The sequence below is a fragment of the Sphaerodactylus townsendi genome, linkage group LG05 (genome assembly GCF_021028975.2).
Source record: "Sphaerodactylus townsendi isolate TG3544 linkage group LG05, MPM_Stown_v2.3, whole genome shotgun sequence".
Taxonomy (NCBI): Eukaryota; Metazoa; Chordata; class Lepidosauria; order Squamata; family Sphaerodactylidae; genus Sphaerodactylus; species Sphaerodactylus townsendi.
The window spans coordinates 97,972,420-97,993,035 of NC_059429.1; the positions used below are offsets into that span (position 1 = coordinate 97,972,420).

The 20,616-nt window shown below is 46.7% G+C and overlaps 1 protein-coding gene across 1 annotated transcript in view; it reads right to left on the reverse strand.

Annotated features, from left to right (window-relative positions):
- Positions 1–5,333: 5,333 nt before the first annotated feature.
- Positions 5,334–20,616, reverse strand: part of ARL8A (ADP ribosylation factor like GTPase 8A) — a 45,531-nt gene continuing 30,248 nt past the window's right edge. Inside the window, exons 2-7 of the mRNA XM_048497198.1 lie at positions 16,648–16,728; positions 15,627–15,700; positions 12,545–12,638; positions 11,856–11,923; positions 9,851–9,921; positions 5,334–9,371 (exon numbers count right to left, since the gene is read on the reverse strand). Coding sequence (XP_048353155.1) covers positions 9,322–9,371; positions 9,851–9,921; positions 11,856–11,923; positions 12,545–12,638; positions 15,627–15,700; positions 16,648–16,728 — 438 coding nt within the window. The 3' untranslated portion in view covers positions 5,334–9,321. The remainder of the gene's footprint in view (positions 9,372–9,850; positions 9,922–11,855; positions 11,924–12,544; positions 12,639–15,626; positions 15,701–16,647; positions 16,729–20,616) is intronic.

Sequence of the window (20,616 nt, forward strand, 5' to 3'; positions counted from 1 at the left end):
ACTGGCAGAGAATAATCTGTCAGAGGCACACCAATGGCCTCTCCTCACTGGAGAAAAGTCTCCAAAAGGGTAGAAAGACCCATATCCTATCCTTGTCCCCAAGTGCTAGTAGAAGGCCCAGCAGTATGGCTCTCCTTAGAGGCCAAAAGGTATGGAGAACTGCTAGCTTGGCTTGCAGCAGCAACCCCCATTTCGCCACCTCACACACATATCCACATACACATGAGAGAGACTTCTAGGCTGGCTATGCAGAAATGTTAAAGTGCCTTGTTCTCTGCTCTCTTTGGATTGCACCCTCAGGAGCAATAAACGCCACTGAGAGAGGGAGGCAGTTGCTAGGTGATGAGCTGTAACGCAGGGGGATCAGTGAGGGCTTTGTGTGTGGAATGACACCCACGGTTTCTTCTTGGGCTTGCTGCCATGGAAACAAAGCCTCAGTCTTTGTACAAAGAAAGTGATGTTTGCTAATGGGGGCAGCCATTCAAACAAGAGCCCTCCCAGGACAGGCTCACTTGGTATCTCTCCCATGAAGCTATCGCTCCCCAACAAATTGGGCCAAGGCACTGTCTGTCTCTGTTGGCATGGGGGGCAGCCCCTTCGCCCAGGGGCTGTTAATCATTTAGATGGAACCTGATGAAACTCATTTGGGGAAGGAGGCTCAGACACAAGGCCTCAGCAAAGACAGCACCTGGTTTGAGGGAAAGAAACAAGATGCCAAAAAAGAAATTGACAGCTGAACAGAGGAAGAAAATGGTTTCAGAGGGTAGTTGTTCTGGTCTGCACTAGAACAGTTAGATTTGATCCAGTAGCACCTTAGAGACCAACAATATTTTGCAGGTGTAAGTTTTATAGAGTCAAAGCTTTCTTCGTCAGACATAAATAAGAAAAGATCTGAGACTTTTTATCCCAGTCAGAAGGTGAAAGGGGTGTTGTAAAGAAGAAGAAAAAAATTAAAACTATGATAACTATCTTCAAGTATTTGAAGGGCTGTCATATAGAGAAAGGAGGCTAGCCACCTGGCCAGGAGAAAAATGTTCTGTCCTTGTAAACAGAGAAGCTTAATGGGTAGAAATAGGCAGTTGAAGCTTTTTCTGGCATGGACATAAATAACATGATCCATTATTCCATCAAGCTTCTATTAAAGGGGCACGGCATTTTATTTTACTGGGCAGCTGGCAAACCTACCCAGAGCACAGCCTGAAAACCACAGCAGAAGGGAGAATGTCCAGCCAAGACAAACAAGTTTTCGTTGCCAAATCCATTTGAACTGATGGTAAATTCACTCTTTTGGCAACATACATGAAAACTACAATTCCAGACAATATGGATTATAAGACTACCCTAGTCACAGCAAACATCACCAAGATAGAAATTAGCTGCAAATGTAAAATGCTATTTTTCAAAATGGTGTCTTGTAGCTTATGCACATTCCATCTAGCTCTTGAACCTTCTCCCTCTCCTCTAAATATCCTCTAGCCTTAACAGTCATCTACTAACCTGCCACCTCCTCAAAGAGCTGCCCATATCCGATGACAGAAGAACAGGGGCATAGCACCAAGAGGACGGGGGGTGCGCACCAGTAAGGGTGGGTGTTGGGGGCGTTCCAGAGTGCAGGGTGCACACATACCCTGGGCGCAGTTCCCCCTCGCTCCGGCTTTGCGGAAGAATGACTTCCACTTTTGGTCAGGCTTTTCTTGACCTTCAAACAAGGCTGGGAGTTCTGCCAAATTTACAATTGATCTCCAGACTTAAAGAGATCAATTCATGTGGAGGAAACGGTGCTTCAGAAACAAGAGGGCAAACTCTATGGTATCACATCATCACTGAGCTCCCTTGCCTCAAACTCTACCCCTAAGCTCCTCCCCAATCTCCAGGAATTTCCCAAGTCAGAGTTGGCAACTTTAGGTGAGAGGCTGATTTTGTTGTTAATACGGTGGCCCTTGTACTAAGTAAGTAAAATGAAGGCTTGGTTAAAATTCACCACTGTGGTTTTACTGTTTTAACTAACCTTTGTTTACAGTCATGCAGACTGAAGCAAGACAACTCTTCCTCTACACAGGGATCTTGCTGTGATTGGCGCTGACATAAAGGACAATATTTGAGAAAATCCTTCGCACAGTTTATGTACATGGGGTGGAACTGCCTAAAGGTTCTAGCTACTTATAGGATCATGTCCTAATGAAACCAGGCAATTATGGCACCAACCTAGAGAGAGAGAAACAGAAGCACCAGCCCTTTCCACACATACTATTTAAAATGTTTCCTCTGTGCAGTTCCACAGCTTTCCCCCCTCTTTGGTTCTGAAAATGTTTTCAAGCAGCTTTTTCAGTATTTTTTTAAAATACCCCTTTAAAATGATTCTTCCCTCTCAATGTGGTCATATTTATGTTTTATGTTTCCTGCTGCCGTTTTCCATGCTTCTGTGGCATCACTCAACTTTCCCCTCGGTGCCATTTTTTCATGTCCCTCATCTCAGTCCTTCCCCCCCACCTCCCATTTTGACCATTTCAGGTTTTATTTTTTGTTGTATTGAGTGAATCTGCGAAGCCTTCACTGAGCAGAGCTACAGAGCATTGAAGCAGTGAAGAATTGTTACAACAAAGAAACAAAAAAAATTTTTTTTTAAACCCTCACAGTGGCCATGAAATGTTTGGAGGAGTATGGGTTTGGGGGAATCAAGAACATTCTGGAAATGTTGAATGTGTCTTGTGTGGAAAGGGCCACTGCCTCTCACACATACACACATAACCCATCCCACCACCACAAGCTCACACTCCTCTGCCATGATTCTGGCCCTGCAAGAACTTGTATGCTGGTGAAGTGCTGATGTGACGTGAATAACTAACAAGACAGGAGGGAACGGAGGGGAGCAGCTTTTCATGCTGTGCTCTCTCTGCTGGTTTACCCGGAGCAAGGGCCAAGCAAGAACAATGCTGGGTTTGTTGCAATGGCTCCCGATTGGTCAGGAGGCTGGGGGTGGGGATGGATGGGGGGAAGGGAGGCAGAGACGAAGCCTGGCTAGAATACTGTAAGGTGGAGGGGGGGGGGGCAGAGGGGTGTGTGTCCAACATTTGATCAAAGCTGGAGCCAGAAAAGAAAGCCTCCCTCTCTCAAGAGTGTAAGAGAAAGCCACGCATAAGTCCACAACACAAATTATAACATGCTTTTTCCACAAGACGATAGAGACCAAACAGGTACTAGAGGAGAGTCTATGTGAGGCAAGGGCCAGTTGGCAGGATCACTTCTGCAGGGCACAACCAATTGGCTTAAGAGTAAGAAGAGACAGTGAAGGTAACTAGAGAACTTCCATAGCAGCACCAGTACAAGAAGGGAGTGACAAGGACCCCAAAGAAGAAAGAGTTGGATTTATATCCCGCCTCTCTCTCTCCTGTAAGGAGACTCAAAGGGGCTGATAATCTCCTTTCCCTTTCTCCCCGCCACAACAAACACCCTGTGAGGTAGGTGGGACTGAGAGTGCTTGGAAGAACTGTGACTAGCCCAAGGTCACCCAGCTTGTGTGTGTTGGAAGGGACACCCCATTCTCTCTTCCCCTGCAGAGCCCTCTGCACTTTCTAACAAGCCTCACACCCATGACCCTCAGCATCACCTGGGTGACGGTAGTTGTATGAGGGATGGTGCACAGTGAGTTGTTACTGTGATTCCAAACCTTCCTGTCCAGCCAGCTAATGAGAGCCCTGGAGAGGACATTGTTGCACACATGCTGGCCTGTGCGTTCAATCCACCCTGCCACCTTCCCTTCTCCTTGTCCTCACTCCTGGCCACATCCCCCACCCCTGCTCCCAACTCTCCAGCCTTTGTTTCCCCATTCTCCTCAGCTGCCTCTTACTTTGGTCTGAGGTTCCTAGATAACTCAACTATGCCAATGATGATCTTGCAAGATCTCCATCAGCATTTTTTTCTTTTTTGTGCTCAGGCACACAAAATGGGGTGGGGATGGGGATAGTGCACTACTCAAGGGGTTCTTGGAAAACAGTTCAACGCAAATCAGGCCCCTGAAGCACCTGAGAAATACATTCCCAGCAGCTGTCAGGTAGCTGTGGATTGAGTCCAATTGGAATAACACAGAACTGATCTGTTAAAAAAACATATTGTCTAGTTCAGTAATGGCGAACCTTTTTGAGACCGAGTGCCCAAACTGCAACCCGAAACCCACTTATTTATCACAAAGTGCCAACATGGCAATTTAACCTGAATACTGAGGTTTTAGTATAGAAAAAAAGGTTGGCTCCAAGGCGCGCATTACTCAGGAGTAAGCTTGGTGGTAGTTGGTGGTTTTGCTTTGAAGCAACTGTGCAACGCTTCGAACGGGTGAATCATGGCCCCTAGGAGGGTTTACTCAGAAGCAAACTCCGTTGCCAGCAACCAAGCTTACTCCCAGGTAAAAGATCACGCTTTCGTTCTTCCCATGAAAATCAGTAGGGTTTAACAGTGCTTAACAGGGTTACCTACACTGCTTCCCCAAAACTAGGTCTTACGTTTAATGCTAATAATCTCCCTGAAATAATTACACTATTATCACACGACGAACTCTGTGCACGCATGCCCACAGAGAGGGCTCTGAGTGCCATCTCTGGAACCCGTGCCATAGGTTCGCCACCACTGGTCTAGTTTGATCTTACCCTTCACTTTCACATTGTGAACTAAATGACGTTGGTTCATTTAATCAAGAGCGCCCTCTGCTGGACTACTGTCAACCAGCAGCATGCCCATGGATCAGAATGCGGGTTGCCCCTTTGCCCATGGTAGCCTCAGGATGCTCCAGATGACAGAAGGGCTCTGAGGCAACAGCCATCTGGACTGAAGAACACACTCACACACACCCTGGCCTCTCCTATACATTCTTTAAGCCCCAACTACCCACAAGCAAATAAAAAGGGACCCACACACTTTGAGTAAAGATTGGTAGCAAGTAAGCTAAGGAGCCCCATGGTGCAGAAAGGTTAAGCTGCAGTATTGCAGTCAAAATTCCGCTCACAATCAGAGTTTGATCCCAACAGAAGCTGCTTTCAGATAGATGTCTCAAGGTTGACTCGGCCTTCTACCCTTCTAAGGTTGGTAAAATGAGTATACAGCTTGCAGGGGTTGAAGTGCAGATGACTGGGGAAGGCAGTGGCAAACCATCCCATAAACACAGTTGGCCTAGTAAAGCCCATGATGTAATGTCACCCCATGGGTCAGTAATGACCCAGTGCTTGAACCTTCACTTACCTTAATCTATGTGCTCCTGAACACTTTTATCTAGAAACCTACTAGACCAATTATTTATGAAGTTTTTCCCCTAGATATTTGACAAAACAGACAAGACACAGATGGAGATGAACAAAGGTTTATTTAGCAGAAAATATTTAATAGGATCAACGTTTTTTATGGACAGCTTCAATATGTAAAGTAAAATTGGCTCTCAACTTCACAAGAAATCACAGAATTTCCCTCAATGAGAGCAACTACTTTGTAGCTGAGTTCCAAGTGAAGGATTATCCTTTCTCTGGACAGGTTTCTCTGGAAGGGTTAAGGCTTCTCTTTTACCACAAACCTCCTTTCCACAGAACCCATACGCATAAGATAGGAACGACAGGCCCTTAATAGGATGATTATTTGCCATACTAGAACAAGTTTTCCTTCCCTAAGCTGATGCTCAAACTCTAAGGCTGATTCCGCATGGGCCAAAAACAGCAGTGTGAAAACGGTGTGAAAACGGTGTAAAAGGGTTTTAAACGGTGCCAAAGGGTTTATACTGTTTTCACACTGGTTTTTGGCCTATGTGGAATCAGCCAAACTAAAAGCCAAATACAAGTCTGGCTAAGCTGGTGCTGCTATCCAGAGCCACAAAATGAAGGTAGCTCACTTCCTCCCATCCACTGGAGTTCCACGGGTTCTGACTGGCTGGAAATCATTTGGGATTTGTATGAAACCAAAATCACAAGAATAGGTTCAGAACCCTGGAGGAGAGCTGGGACTCCTGAAGATGACTAGTGCAGGAAAAAGCAAGCAAAAAAAAGAACAAAAGGGGGGGGGGGAGGAGGCAGAAACTGCTGATGAATGGAAAAGAGAGTTCATACTTCCGAAATGAGTACATATTTCTCCCCACCTCCAGTTCGGAACTGCTGCCTCTATTCCCTTGATATTCTTGTTCTACCAAACTACTAATCCATATCAGAGTATTCATTGTAGTCTGGGTAAGCTTGGCCTGCATCCAACACTAAGTGGAAATGCAGTCACCTCTGGCATTTTGAGATACTGCTCAGCAGCATAGTAGCTGAACAGTATAAAACCAACCTCTTACAGCTCTTCATGCATACAAAAAACATTTAATCCTTCCCTTGCATAAAAAAGCTCATGCAATTAAACTAGCTTCAGAGCAGGATGGAAAATCCCGCAACAACACTTGGCTGAATGGCCGTCACACCTTTTGTCAATGAATGCCCAAGTCCATGATGTACAAGAAGTTCTTTTGCCTTGTCTTGGTCAATTCGACTGAGTGACCCCATGTTCTTTTATTCTGAGAGTGAGAAAAATCTATCTTTCTGTATTATTATTCATCCCATCAACCTCTTATTGTCTTCTTTTAGTTACCCCTTTTCTGAGCTATGAAGGTTAATATGTTTTAGCTGCTTACTGGGAAATTTTACAACCCCTTGATCAGTCTGGTTATTCTTTTCTATATCTATTCCAGTCCTGGGACATCCAGTTTGAAATAAGATTCCCAGAACTGTAACTTAGTGTTCCAAATGTGGCCATTCCTTCAATTACTATAAAGGTATTAGGAAGCTGGAAGTTGTACTTTTCTCGCAGTCTTTCATTCTCTTTTACTGCTGCTGCACACAAAGTTTTCAGTGTCATGACACGGGGACAGCCCTGAAGTGGTACCCACTCACACACATACAGGGGGGTCCAGGAGCATTTACCATGCTAGCACAAACTAATTCCTTGCAGTTAGCAGCTGCACTGTGCAAGAGTGAAAACTGTATGGGAGAACACACAAAAATGGCACATCCCATGGAACAGAACTGCTATGCAGCTGCCTTTCAAGCAGCTATCTGAACAACGGGCTGCAGGGGTTCGGGGCATCCATGTCTATTTTGCTTACAGGTCACAATCTTGGAAACTCCAGAAACTGGTCTGTTAGATGAGGATTCTGCCAATCAAGACACACAATTATTCTGGAGTGACACCTGCAAACGTTTCAAGATAGATCAGACTCCTCCCTTCGTCTGCTGCTTTCCTGCACAGGCTCTGCCCCAAGGCCCTGGAGCCCTCCCAGACCGGCAAAAGACTACAGAAGAGACAAACTAGTTGCAAAAATTGTGCCTGGTGCCAATCTGAAAGATGACATGTATGCACGAAGAAAATCTTGGTGGAGATAGATTACCACAGTACAACCACTAACAACACAAAATTGTCAATTTATTGTTGTTATTATTAGGAGGCAAAAAAAAGTACTGTTACAAGAATCATTTCCCGTCAGAGAAGGTCAAAATAAGCCAAAATATATTTTTAAAAGGAATAAATGACACTTTACAATTCATTAAATTAAAAAAAAGTAAATATCTCATTGTGCAATTGTGTGAAAATGAGAACAGAAGAAGAAAAAGGATGCAGTTTAGAAAGCCCCACCTCCAGAGGAGCAGCCCCGTGAAGGGCTGGGACAGGCTAGGTTAGGCGAGGGCCGGAAGGGCCCTACAGTGTCACTCCTGCCCACAGCTCAACGGGAAGGTATGGCCACAGTTGCCCTTCGCAGGGAGGCAGGAGGGGCTAGCACATGAAGCTTTACGATTCTTCCCATGATCCCATCTCTGGTCCCTGATTCAGCTCTGACTGAACAGATACCAGCACACTGGTCCAGATTAAGCTGCCAGGAATATCTCCCTCTTTCCTGATACAACCTGTGGCCAGAAACTCAGATACTCCATTGCCCAGCAGGGTTTGAAGCACAATCTTCCCCTCAGCTCATTTCTACTCACGAGAGAGAAAAGAATCCCTCTCTTCAACTGCCACTGCCTTTCCCCCCCAAGAGCAAAGCCTCTACCCCCAAACCTGAGAAAAGGCAAGTTATATTCTCAGTCCCATGAGGGTGTGTATGTGTGTTGGAAAAGCGGGAGTAAAGCCCCCAAAACTGAGAAAAACTGTCACTCCTAGAGAAGAAGTTGTGGTCTAACACTTACATCTCCAGCTGGTTTCTGGTTTCTCCTCTGTTCTGTTCCGGAATCTACTTCATGAGGGTCTAGGATTTGAGGACCATGGATAAAGCAAGGGTCCCAAGACCGAACCCTTGCTGAAAGAAGCTTAGAGGGAAGCTATGCCAACATCACTCCCTATCCCACATGGCTGTGAGCAAGAGGCCCAGGAGAAGAGTTTCACTGGCTAGCCCTGTAGATCAGACCCTCTCTCTTTGGGGAGCCCTCTTGAGCTACAGGCTCAGATACCGCTGCGTCTGTTCAACCAAGGAGGACTCGCCAGGTACGCTCTGTCCATCTCTCAAAGGAAGGCTAAAACACAGGTTGAAGAGGGCACAGAGCAGACGCCAGATATGGGCAGTGCAGGAGGACATTCAGGGTCTTTTGTAGAAACATGGGTGGGACTTAAGCTCGTGTGTGTGGGGGGGCGGACCATCTCACCCTAGAAGACAACAGGTTAGGTCTTTCTTCCCCAGGATTCAGTGTGGGGGGTCTCCCCTGTAGTTTTAGACCAAAGGACTAAGTGAGAACAATACTGCCCAGTGAGCTTTTTGCCCCCTACTCAAAGTACTGAGCAGATCGGGGAGGCAAAGACACAAGCAAAACCAGTCGGAGGTACTGGATTCCACCACAGAGAGGGAGCAGGGAGAGCTCACGGAGGAAGCAGAGGAAGACGGGGACCACTGAAAGCCATGCTCCAGTCCAGGCTTCCCCCCCCTGTGGCTGCTCAAGACAGTCCCAATACTGCGTCAGGTGCTTTCCCAACCTCATTAGTATCACCGCTGCCCCCTAGACAGCTCACCAGCCCAGTTTAGTAACAGTGTAATTGTTTAAATTAAAAAATTAAAATATATATACATATATATATATACTGTACACACACTGACGACAACAGAACAGTGCCAAAACCAAAGGAGGGAGCGGGGAGGGGCAGACAGTTTCTTTACAATAAAAACAGGAGTTCAGTCTCAGCAGAGGAGGAGTCTGGGGTCCCCTAAAATACCCATCTAGGGAAGGGGGGTGGGCGAGATGAATGGAAAGAGCAGGAAGGGTTAAGAGGAAGGAGGAGGTGCGCTTGGGCTTATACAATGGCATCTTCCCGATCCGAGGCATGGCTGAAGGGCTTTCAGCTCCGCCGGGACTTTGAATGCTGAATAAGCCACTGTAGGGTGATGTCTGTCAAAACACAAACACACACAACCATCAATGACATATGATGACTGGCTGATCCGTGTGCAGCTGAGCAGGAGGTTGGGGAAGCAGGCAGTTGCCCTAGCCAGGTTGCCAAGGATGGAGGTATTCCCAAACACCGGGCTGTGTTCATGCTCCATTTCTGTAGCTCTGCCAACAGTGCCTTGGGAGGCTAAAGAGTGCTCATACATGAGCAAGCTCCTTCCCTCTGTTAATACCTGTCATCTATATGACAGCCACCCCTGCCCCACTACTAAATGTGTGGCGGGCTGGTCCCAAGAACATTCTATTTAGAAAAGGAGTTCCAGATCCCAAATGATTTGGCTGAGGGCGCTCACCTCATGGCAAAACAAACAACTCAGCATCAAGTGGGACTGCCTCATGCAAGATCCAGATGTTACGACCCATTCAACCCCACCATTCCTCTGCCTGTTTTGTAGGGTACTTTGGCCTTCAACACTCACCAATGTTGTCCTTTTCTTTGCAAGAGATTGAATAGCAACAGATCTCTCTGTCCTGGATGGCAGATAAGTTCCTGAAAGACAAACAAGAGGGGATCAGTCGCCCTGGGGGAAAATCCTGCAAACAGAATATTCCTCAAAAAATACATGAGAAGGCCAAGGAAATGGACAGCACGTGCTTGGTGGTTCAGGAATGTTACCAACGAACTATTTTTACGTGATGCTCAAACACACCAAGAGGCAAATTCTGAAAACATAAAGGAGGGTTGCAGAGTTTTTATTCAGACAGAGCAAAGGTTTGCATCTCGGCTTGCTGTCAGCCCCACAGAACATCCTTGAGTCATGTTGACATTTCAGAAAGCATCAGGCACAAAAGACACATGGGCACTTTCTTTCCGACCATTTTCCAGACTGCCGCATTAAATGAGAGATGAAAAACACAGGCCTGCCTCTGGCGCCACCATGTGGCTCAGGCCATGTAGCGCTTGAGGTATTTAAAAAATCATACCTGTCGCATCAAAGATTTCTGTTAACTCTGCACTTCCACAACAGTGAAGTTTGCAGCATGAGTACAACTTTAGTCTTCACCCAAGTTCAAAGATGAACATGGATTCTTATGGCAACTTAAAGAATCGTAAATGTGTTGGGGCATAAGCTGTCATGGAACAGAGCGCACCTTCACACGCATGAAACAAATTTGATGCCACTTGTATGATCCATGCACCAGATACAATTCTGAATGATTATCCCACAAGAAATCTACTAATCTTGAACAGCTTCTCCATTGCAGCACACTAAAAAGGGTCCCCTCCGGAATTTATCCACCTGTAGCCTTGTGAAAGGAATGAGACATCCATACTCCTGAAAGTACAGCACAGGCATTCAAGAAAAAAAGGCTGCGAACTCAGAGCAGCCATAGGACAGAGGGGCAGATGCAACCCTGCTTCTCTAAAGGCAAAATTGACCCTGTACAAGAATGTAGCCAGAAAGGAGTTACTAGATACTGTCAGCTGAGGAAATGGATGCCCTAATGGCATTGCAAACTGCCCTCCCCCCATTCAGATGCAAGCTACCAGAGAGAAATGTGAAGTGTGGATGTTGGGGAGAAGCAAGCGAGGAGCCAAGAATGCCAAGCTCTGATGCGCAGCTGTAAGAGACCAGAGCAGGACTGTTCCTCCTGCTTCCAACCACCACTGGGCCTGTTGCTCAAGAGGCACCTGTGGGGAAAAGATTCCCTTTTAGGAGGGAGGAACTAAAAGGGCAGACAGAATCAGAAAAGCTCCTTGCAAAAATGAAGCCACCCCAACCAAGAAAGGACCACATGTCCCCAATGTCCCTACAAAACTGCATCAAGGCTGGACTACGGTGACCTGAATTCAAATGCCCATTTGGCCATGAAGCTCACTGGATGGCCTCTCTGTCTCTCTATTTCACTGACCTCACAAAAGGATGGAAGGAGGAGATCAGAACCCTGAAGAACTCAGAATGAAAGGGCCATAACTAGATATCCATCATGACTCTCTTTTCATGACAAAAGAGGAATAAGGGGGGGGGGGCACAGGAGCAAGCAGTGGTTACCCCACAAGTGGGCAAATGGAGGAGGAAAGCTTGAAAGACATTTTGCTGAGCACTTCCCCACGTCAGCACAAGGAACTGGGATGGACAGGACATAAAAATATGGACATTTGGAGTATAGCAAGGTCTCTGAGGATTACAGAATGGCTCCCAGGGGAATCAGCAGAGGGACCACATGGACAAGAAGTACATGGATAAAGATAAGCAGATTGTAGACCTGAAGAGGAGAACCTGCAGGACTGCAGCAAATCGCAAGCACACACACTCACTTGTTGTCCCTGCTGCTCACACTTGTCCATGTGAAAAACACCCCAACCTGCTTGCATCACTGCAATATGCGTGCCTCTGCACAGCTCGGCAACATCATGCTGCCCAGCAGGAAGGAGCAGACATGCTAAGAGAACCAGCAGCTCAGCTGCAATAGCAAACTTACATTTTCTCAATGAGCTCCTTCTCATCCAGGGCGCCAGGGAGATCTCGCTTGTTCCCAAGAACTAGGACCTGTGAGAAAGAACAAGGCAGAGTACAAGCTTACTCAGACTCACACATGGAGCATCCTCAACAAGCCTCGGTATTCAGAGTTTAAGAGGGAGTTGTGTGTCTCAAGCTTCGATTCACAGCCACGAGGAACAAGCTGAAAACAAGTTCCTGTGAGCAGAGGAGGGAAATTAAAGCATTCTGGGCTGGCCTTCCTTCCTTCCTTCCAGAGCCATTAGGAAAGCGAAGGGAAGCCATCGAACCTCTCCACTAACAGCAGCAGCACATCCAGAGAATCAACCACCTGAGGTCACATCAGTACAGGAGAAATGGCACAGAATGATTTGTCTGCTGTTCTTTTCTTGCGATAGTGAGAGAAATGTCAAAGAGAATTGGCGGGGGGGAGTTTATTTGTGAATTTTGAGTTGTGAAGGGGGTTGGCCTAGATGACCCTTGAGATCCCTTCCAGCTTATGTTTCTATCATTGGAAAAGGGCAAAACTGCACAAAAGCCGCCACGGCTGGCTCTCCAGATTTATTTTACTACTTCATAGTAGCTGCAGAGGAGTGGTGCCGGCAATCTTTCCCCAACACACGCAACACGAACATGTCATCTCCTGGTCTGCTTCTACTGAGAACAACTTACAGGGATGCCCTGGAGCTGTGGCTTATCAAGCAGGTTGTGAAGTTCATTCTTGGAAGCCTCAATCTTCTCCTGGTCTGCAGCATCTACCATGTATCTGGAATGAAAGAAGCACCAGAGGTAACAGCAGCCATTGCAGCAAATAACCACTACAATGGAAACAGCGGGGGGGAAACTAATGCTCCACATCTGACCTGCTCCCAGCAAGCAAAGATTCACAGTCAATTCAGTCTTCAAGTGAGCAAACAAAGATTCACAGTCTTCAAGTGAGTCTTACCCATTGACAGGTTATGGGGTGTCTTGTTGCAGATGTATAGGCAACCCTGGTCTGTGAGCTCATATACACCCCCTGACCCCCCTGCATATTGCAAAATCTTTAATGGTTTCAAGTTCACAGCAAACCGTTGCTTCCTGGTTTGGTTGCATCAGCAAACCACGATTTATTGGGAACCTAGAAATATCTAATTACCTGACCATGGGTGGGGAGGGAGCATCTTCAAATCCCTCACGTTCATTCACATAGCAACAAACTATGGTTTGCCACTGTATCTGTCCCAAGCCAGCATCTCTCCCACTCATCACTCTACACCTGTGGTGGCGAACCTTTGGCACTCCAGATGTTACGGACTACAATTCCCATCAGCCCCTGCCGGCATAGCAATTGGCCATGCTGGCAGGGGCTGATGGGAAGTGCAGTCCATAACATCTGGAGTGCCAAAGGTTCGCCACCACTGCTCTACACTCTATTTTCTTTTAATTCACACAATTTGCAAAGCACATGCTTTACTGAGTGGGAGTTATCTGATATGGCATGGGGGGGAAATTTATCATGGAAAAAGAAGCCCACAGACAAGAGTGTGCGTGATTATTTCAAAGATTTTACCAGCTATCAGACATGCCTGTCATTTAGACTACAAGCAATTTGGGGCAGGCACCTCTTTTTAGCTTATGCTGGTTTATACAGCGCCAAATTCATTGCAAATGCTATAGAAGCCAACAAATGGTTCTTGAGACACAGGCTTCTCACTCCACACATATATACCCCATTTATGTGTACACAAGAGAACACCTAACTTTTGCAGTATCCATGCCAAGACATAAACTACAAATTCTGGCTTTACTCTATTGCACTCAGTGTGGAATACAGTGGTACCTTGAAAATCACCGATAATCCGTCCAAAGATTATTGGCGATTTCCGAAAACAGTGTATTTCGAGGGATGCCATTTGCGCACGTGTGAACGCCGTTTACACACGTGCAACAGTGTTTGCGTACCCTTGGTGGCCGCCAAAAATTGAGGTGGCCGATGATTTTCGAGTGCGGAAATGGGCGCCTGGCAATCGTGGATTGCTGAAATCGACGTTTATTGAAGGCATCGATTTTCGAGGTACCACTGTAAATGCAATCCATTTGCCAAAATGTCCCAACTGTACAGATTATATAGCTTCTAAAAGATGAAACACAGCAAATTAGCAAATTTTGCCACAATCCAAAGCAAAGCAACCTCCTTCAACTTCACTGAACTTTGAAACTCTGAACTTTGCTTATGACTGCAAAGCATATATTCTTAAGAGCTGGAAATCACTCAAATAGAGGATGTTTCTGAAGAGTGCAGAGCGTATTGTATCCACCTGATCCCTAAGGCAAAGCAGGTCTCGTTCTTTCTGAAAGTATTCCACTGTTCATATGGATCTGTAATGCCTTCCCCCGAGACACAGAATAAAGCCGGAGTATAACGTTTCACCATGAACATTTCCTATGCAACCATGGAATGCCAAGTCCTCTACCAAAAATTATGCAGCTTGTATAAATGTGGGATGTACAATGCTAATTATTGGGGAGGCACGGAAGCCTCATTCCCTGACCATGGACATCTCATGAAGTTCCATTCCAGTTTTCCACCAGGCACTGCCCATAACCACCCATCTTTGTAAACTAGCCCAGTGACAACCTGATAAAAGTATTTCTTGATATGCCAAATGTCACACCCAATTCTGTGCTTTTCCTGTTGGTTGTTATGTGCCAACCGATTGAGCCAGTTGTACATACAACTCAACACAAACACAGACCCTTCTTTTGCCCCCCCCCCCCCGGGGCTGTATCCCCACAAACAAGGTCCAGTCTGCTTCCTCTTTCCTCCTCCATCCCAATCCAGATGGCAGCCTCAGCAGTAGGAGGAGCAAGCCAGGCTGTGGCCTCCCATCTTTAAGCAGGACAAGTAGTTCAAGCCAGGCATGTTGAAAGCTACAAAGACATAGAAGGGCAGAGTCCCGTGCAGAGCAGTGAAGGCTTCCATGTCCTTTGAGAGTACAGCTGTTCTCACAAACAGGCCTCCCCTCTCCAAGGTAATCCTGCCAAGAGGGCTGCAACAAACTGTAGGGCCAGGAGAAACTGAAGAGCCAAGCACGGAGGATCCACATGGCAAACCACTTTTGTTCCCCATTGCCTGAACCACGTACCACAATGAACCACGTACCACAATGAGTTCATCCATTTAATGGTGTTTAAGGGGAGGATTTTAAAAGTACATATTTAAATAGTGAGAGTAAGCATGGTGCAGTGGTGAAGAGCAGTGGACTCTTCTCAGAGGACTGGGTTAGATTCCCCACTCCTCCACATGAAGCCTGCTGGGAGACCCCAGGCCAGCCTCAGTTCTCTCTGAACTCTCTCAGCCCACGCAGAGGCAGTGGCAAACCACTTCCAAACGCCTCTTGCCTGGAAAGCCCTACTGGATCACCGTAATGTAGCAATGACTTGATGGCACAAGCACGCACGCACAATTGTAACAGTAGGGCATGATGGAGAGGGGATCTTGCCCGAACTTGTGAGCAAAACTTGAACCGCGTCTTTACAGAACCACCAGAGGGCCTTGCCTCAACACACTCTTACATTAGTTATAAACACAACTACAGCGGAAATCAGAGAGACCATGTTAAGAAGCAAAGATCTGGTGCTTTGAGACACTTCCTGGGATATTTCCCTAAGAGAAAGCTGGACTTCTGAATGGATGGGGCTTCTGTTTTCAGCATTCTGAAAATAAGACGTTCAGTATCCAGGACTAGGAGGTCAAATAAGAATGACTTACACTATGGCGCTGACTCCGCGGCAGTATCGCTCCCACATGCTGCGAAAACGAGGCTGCCCCCCAATGTCCCAGAGCTGCAGTGAGAGAAGCCGAATGGCAAAAGAAAAGTCAGAACTACAATGGAAGGTCTCACAAACCTCCACTCACCTGTTTTACGACTGCTTCCCATGTCCCCATTACGCCCCTGAATGCCCCCAGCCAGGTCGGTGACGGACCCGACTTCCACGTTGGGTGCCATGGAGCCACATGGTGCCCAGCCAAGTACTTCCTCGGCTGATGCATTTGTCTCATGCACCAGCACAACGGTCATTTCCACCTGAGCAAGGGCACACCGATTCCAGAGAGGGATTTCCCCACTCCCAAATGGGGCTACCCATCTTACTGGCTGAGTTAATCAGTCAGACTTTGTTGAAGCAAGTCTTACCCTGTTTCCCTGAATATAAGACATCCCCTGAAAATAAGATGTACTAGAGGTTTTGCTGAAGTGCGAAATATAAGGCATCCCCCGAAAGTAAGACGTAGCAAAGTTTTTGTTTGGAAGCATGCCCGATGAACAGAACACAGAAAAAATAAGACATCCCCTGAAAACAAGACATAGTGCATCTTTGGGAGCAAAAATTAATATAAGACACTGTCTTATTTTTGGGGAAACACGTGTAGTAGGAATCCCAAATGGAGTTTGTAACTATACACCAGTCCACCTTCCAGCCCTGAACCTGGCAACACTTAAACATTTAAAATAAGTAAATCTTCAGAAGCACGTCAGTATTTAGCTTCAGTTCATCTAGTGAAATAAAGTTCAGAAATTCCCATCAATATTCTGATTTTCCCTTTCCTGAAAACACCCATGAAGACCTTCGCCCCCTTACAGATTACTGCACTTTGGAGAAGTAGACAGTTTTTAAAACACTGTGAATCAAACCCTGTTAATCTTCCAGAGTTTTATTAAGTCCTTAAATAAATCTCTGACACTGTCCTTCAAATCTTGCAATTTATTTACGAAGGATACTTTGCCTCTTACCTTTATAGTAACATTTCCCTTGGTGATCTTCCTCATGTTGAAGCCCACTGTTGGGATCATATCTTCATTGAACTGCCCCGACTAGAACAGAATAAAAATTCTTCAGTCATTTACAGGGAAAGGTTCTGTTGACAGCTTAAGTTTCCTGACAGCAGGTAAAGCTGCCACAAAAATAAGAGCTCTGGCTGAAATCCCAGCTGGAAAGAAGTAACTGATGGAAAGACTTGGCAAAGCATCCTGCATTCCAAGTAATCAAGTATTACCTTGAGTAATACTACAGACTTCATCAATGCCACGGAAGGGGAAAGAGAGAGAGAGAGAAGAAAAGGAATGCCAAGGAACCTGAAATACTACCCTTCTGGTTAGTAATGGAAGAGCCCAGGTTGGATCTCTACAGCCCACTACAGCTCAATGACCGTAATCAGCGGTTACATCAGTTATTCACGGCAACAGGGACCAGTGCAAGCATTACCAACAGGGAGTGTTGCATTGCCTCCACAGCTAAAAACAGCTTCCCTGCAACAAATTCTGACATACCACCTCTCCTTTGGGATGTGTCCAGAGATGGCTTGGGACACAACATTTGCAGTGGGAGCAGCCACACCAAATTCATGTTGGCTGCGTAGACAAAAATGACCTGGAGCACAAGTCTGGAATCTACAGAAAAATGTCTTTTCTGTGCAGCTAATTTCTGCTACATTAACATATGTGGGGCTTGTGTCCATGTGCCTGTTTTGGAATGAACAATCCTATAAGTAGTCCTCTGCCAAGAGCAACTGGGCCATAAGGTGCAGGTAAATGAAAATAGGACAGCATGAATGATTTTTGGGCGCTGATTCCCCCATTACCTGCAAAGACAGTCAAGGGATGGCTAAAGCCACTTTGAGAAGCGGCAGGAGAACAAACGTTGCAACAATAGCAATCCGGTGCAGATTTCAACCCAACTATAGCATGGAGCAAGTGCCACATTATTTAACATGCAGACATCCACAAAGCGAAGAGAAAACCTGTACTGTTGCCACTTTGGTTCTTAGCACAGGTTTTCTCTTCAGCCTTACGGATATCTGCATGTTAAATAATGTGGCACTTGCTCCATGCTATAGTTAGTTTCTGCGGAGATCCAACCCACTAGACAAGTTGATGCTGTATTCGACAAGCTCCCTGGGAAAACACTGACAGGCACCAGAACACATTAAGGCAAGGAGAGAGGATACATTTTCAGCTGGAACAGATGTGCACTGCATTGTGCTTACAGCCAGAAACCCCACGGCGACATGTTTTCACTTTGTTCTCCTTACATTTCTGTAGTTCTCTACAGTTTTCTTGAAAGGACAAAGAGCCCAAAGAACTTGGAAAAGCTGGGAATGAAACTTCCAGGCTTGGCCCTCTCACCAAATTACTCTCCTGCTAAATTAAGCAGGTTATTTCACCTCCTCAACCCATTCCTTAAACTACAGAGGTGGGACACTAGCTTGTTTTAAGTTCCTGTTCAAGAGTCCGACTTTGGATAGGAATTGGACAGGGTACATATTTTTTTATTTTTGTAAATTTTATTTACAGCAGGAGACACATACACACACAGTCAAGCATCTCCCTGGCCCAAAGGGGAACTGTGTATCAGAAATAAGAGATCTCACATAGCTGTGGTCCCTGAAGGAAGGTCACATATATATAGGAAATGTACAAACATCCCTGGACCACCAAGACATACCCTCGGGCAACAGTGTGTGAACGGTCCATTGGTAGACTTACCCTGAAGGGGCCTTCTCCTGGACGGCGATGAGGGCATCCTGGATGGGTGATTTCCAACCTATACTCAGGGAGGCAGGACTTAATTGATGTCACTTCCTGTGTTGGGTTGGATCCTCCCCTTGATCCCCAGTCTCCGATTGACGTAGCAGTATAGCAGAACTTAGGATCTCAAAAGGTTTTAACAGGAAGAATGACAACAAGGTAAGGTAACATGTAGAACATAACACAGTATATATATATATATATGTTCAAGGAACTCCAAGAATAATCCCAAGTCTATTTTGGGGTCTAACTATTAGAACTATGTAACTAAGAGAACTATGCAGCCTTTGTAGGAGACTATAGCATCAGGGAGGGCCAGGATGCCCTCATCGCCGTCCAGGAGAAGGCCCCTTCAGGGTAAGTCTACCAATGGACCGTTCTCCTGGAGGCGATCTCGGGCATCCTGGATGGGACCTCCCCGAGCAGTGTCCCTTTACCAGGTGGGCAGTTAGTCTCCGAATATATGTTCCAAAACACGGGTGCCAAAGGCTGTCTCATTGGCTGAAATGGTGTGTAATTTATAGTGTCTAATGAAGGATGTGACTGATGACCACGTGGCCGCTCTACAAATATCCTCTAGTGGGATGAGGCGTCTAAACGCTGCGTTAGCTGTGGCGGACCTCGTGGAATGTGCTGTGATACCCGGAGGGACCGGGAGATTGGAGGCTTTGTACGCCTCCGTGATGCAGGCCTTTAGCGTGTAACTCAGAGATGCTTTGGACATTTGAGCCCCTAAGTTAGGGGCCGTAACATTAATGAAAAGGGACTCAGTGTTCCTGATGGCTTCAGTACGAATAATGAAGGCTTTGAGTGCTCTTCTGACATCGAGGTGATGCCAGAGTCTCTCCTTTGGGTGGGATGGTGAAGGACAGAATGCTGGAATGATGATTTCTTGCTTGAGATGAAAGGCAGATGCCACTTTCGGGATGAAGGTAGGGTCGGGGCGCATGACTACTCTGTCCCTATGGAATACGCACAGTTGGGAGTTGACTGACAGGGCTTGTATCTCCGATATCCTCCTGGCAGTAGTGATGGCAATGAGGAATAGTAGCTTCATACGGAGCCACTTAAGGCTTATGTCCTGGATAGGTTCAAAAGGAGGTCTGGTAAGAGCAGACAGGACCGTGTTGAGTCTCCAAGCGGGGAATCTATGGATCACCGGAGGTTGTTTTTGGGAGACTCCTTTGAGGAACCTTAAAATGTCTGGATGCCTGGTAACGGGTAGGCCTTGTATTTTTTGCCATACAGTGGAAAGGCCGGCTAACCGTCTACGCAGGGTTGAACTCCTGAGGCCTTTGTCAAATCCATGCTGCAGGTACTGGAGGACCTGTGGAATTGAGGGACGGAGTGGATCTGTTTGATTTCCTTGAGCCCAGGAGACAAAGTCCTTCCAGGAGGAATTGTAAATACGCGTGGTGGAGGCCCTTCTGGAAGCGATGATGGTGGCGATGACCTGGTTGGAGTAGCCCTTCCGTGCTAGGGCTTGGCGTTCAAGCGCCAGGCGGTCAGACAGAACCACCCGGGATTGGGGTGGCGTACAGGGCCTTGTGATAACATGTCGCTGGGTGTGGGCAAATGAAGAGGAGGAGAAGTTGCCAGTTGAAGAATTGACGAAAACCATGGACGTCTGGGCCACCATGGTGCCACTAGGATGACCTCTGCTTCCTCCATCCAGATTTTCCTGAGGAGCTTTGGCAACACCGGGGTTGGAGGGAAAGCGTAAAGCAGTTCCTTTGGCCACGGGCTGGTTAACGCATCTGTTCCCTGCGCCTGCGGGTGGAAGTACCTTGTGAAGAAGCGAGGTAGTTGGGCGTTGTGGGCTGAGGCGAAAAGGTCCATGGTGGGCTGACCCAACGACTGGGCAATTTGTAGGAAGATTCGGGGGTGGAGTCTCCACTCTGCCTCGATTATTGACTGACGACTCAGCCAATCTGCTTGGGTGTTGAGGTTTCCTTGTATATGTTCTGCCATGAGGGACTGCAGGTGTATCTCTGCCCAAGAGAGAATGGCTGTCGCCTCCTGATGAAGACGCCGGGATCGAGAACCCCCCTGATTGTTGATGTGGGCTTTGGCAGAGATGTTGTCGGTTCTGACTAGGAGGTGGCAGTTCTGGAGTTGCGGTTGAAAGTGATGAAGGGCCAGGAGGATGGCCCTCATCTCTAAGACATTGATCGG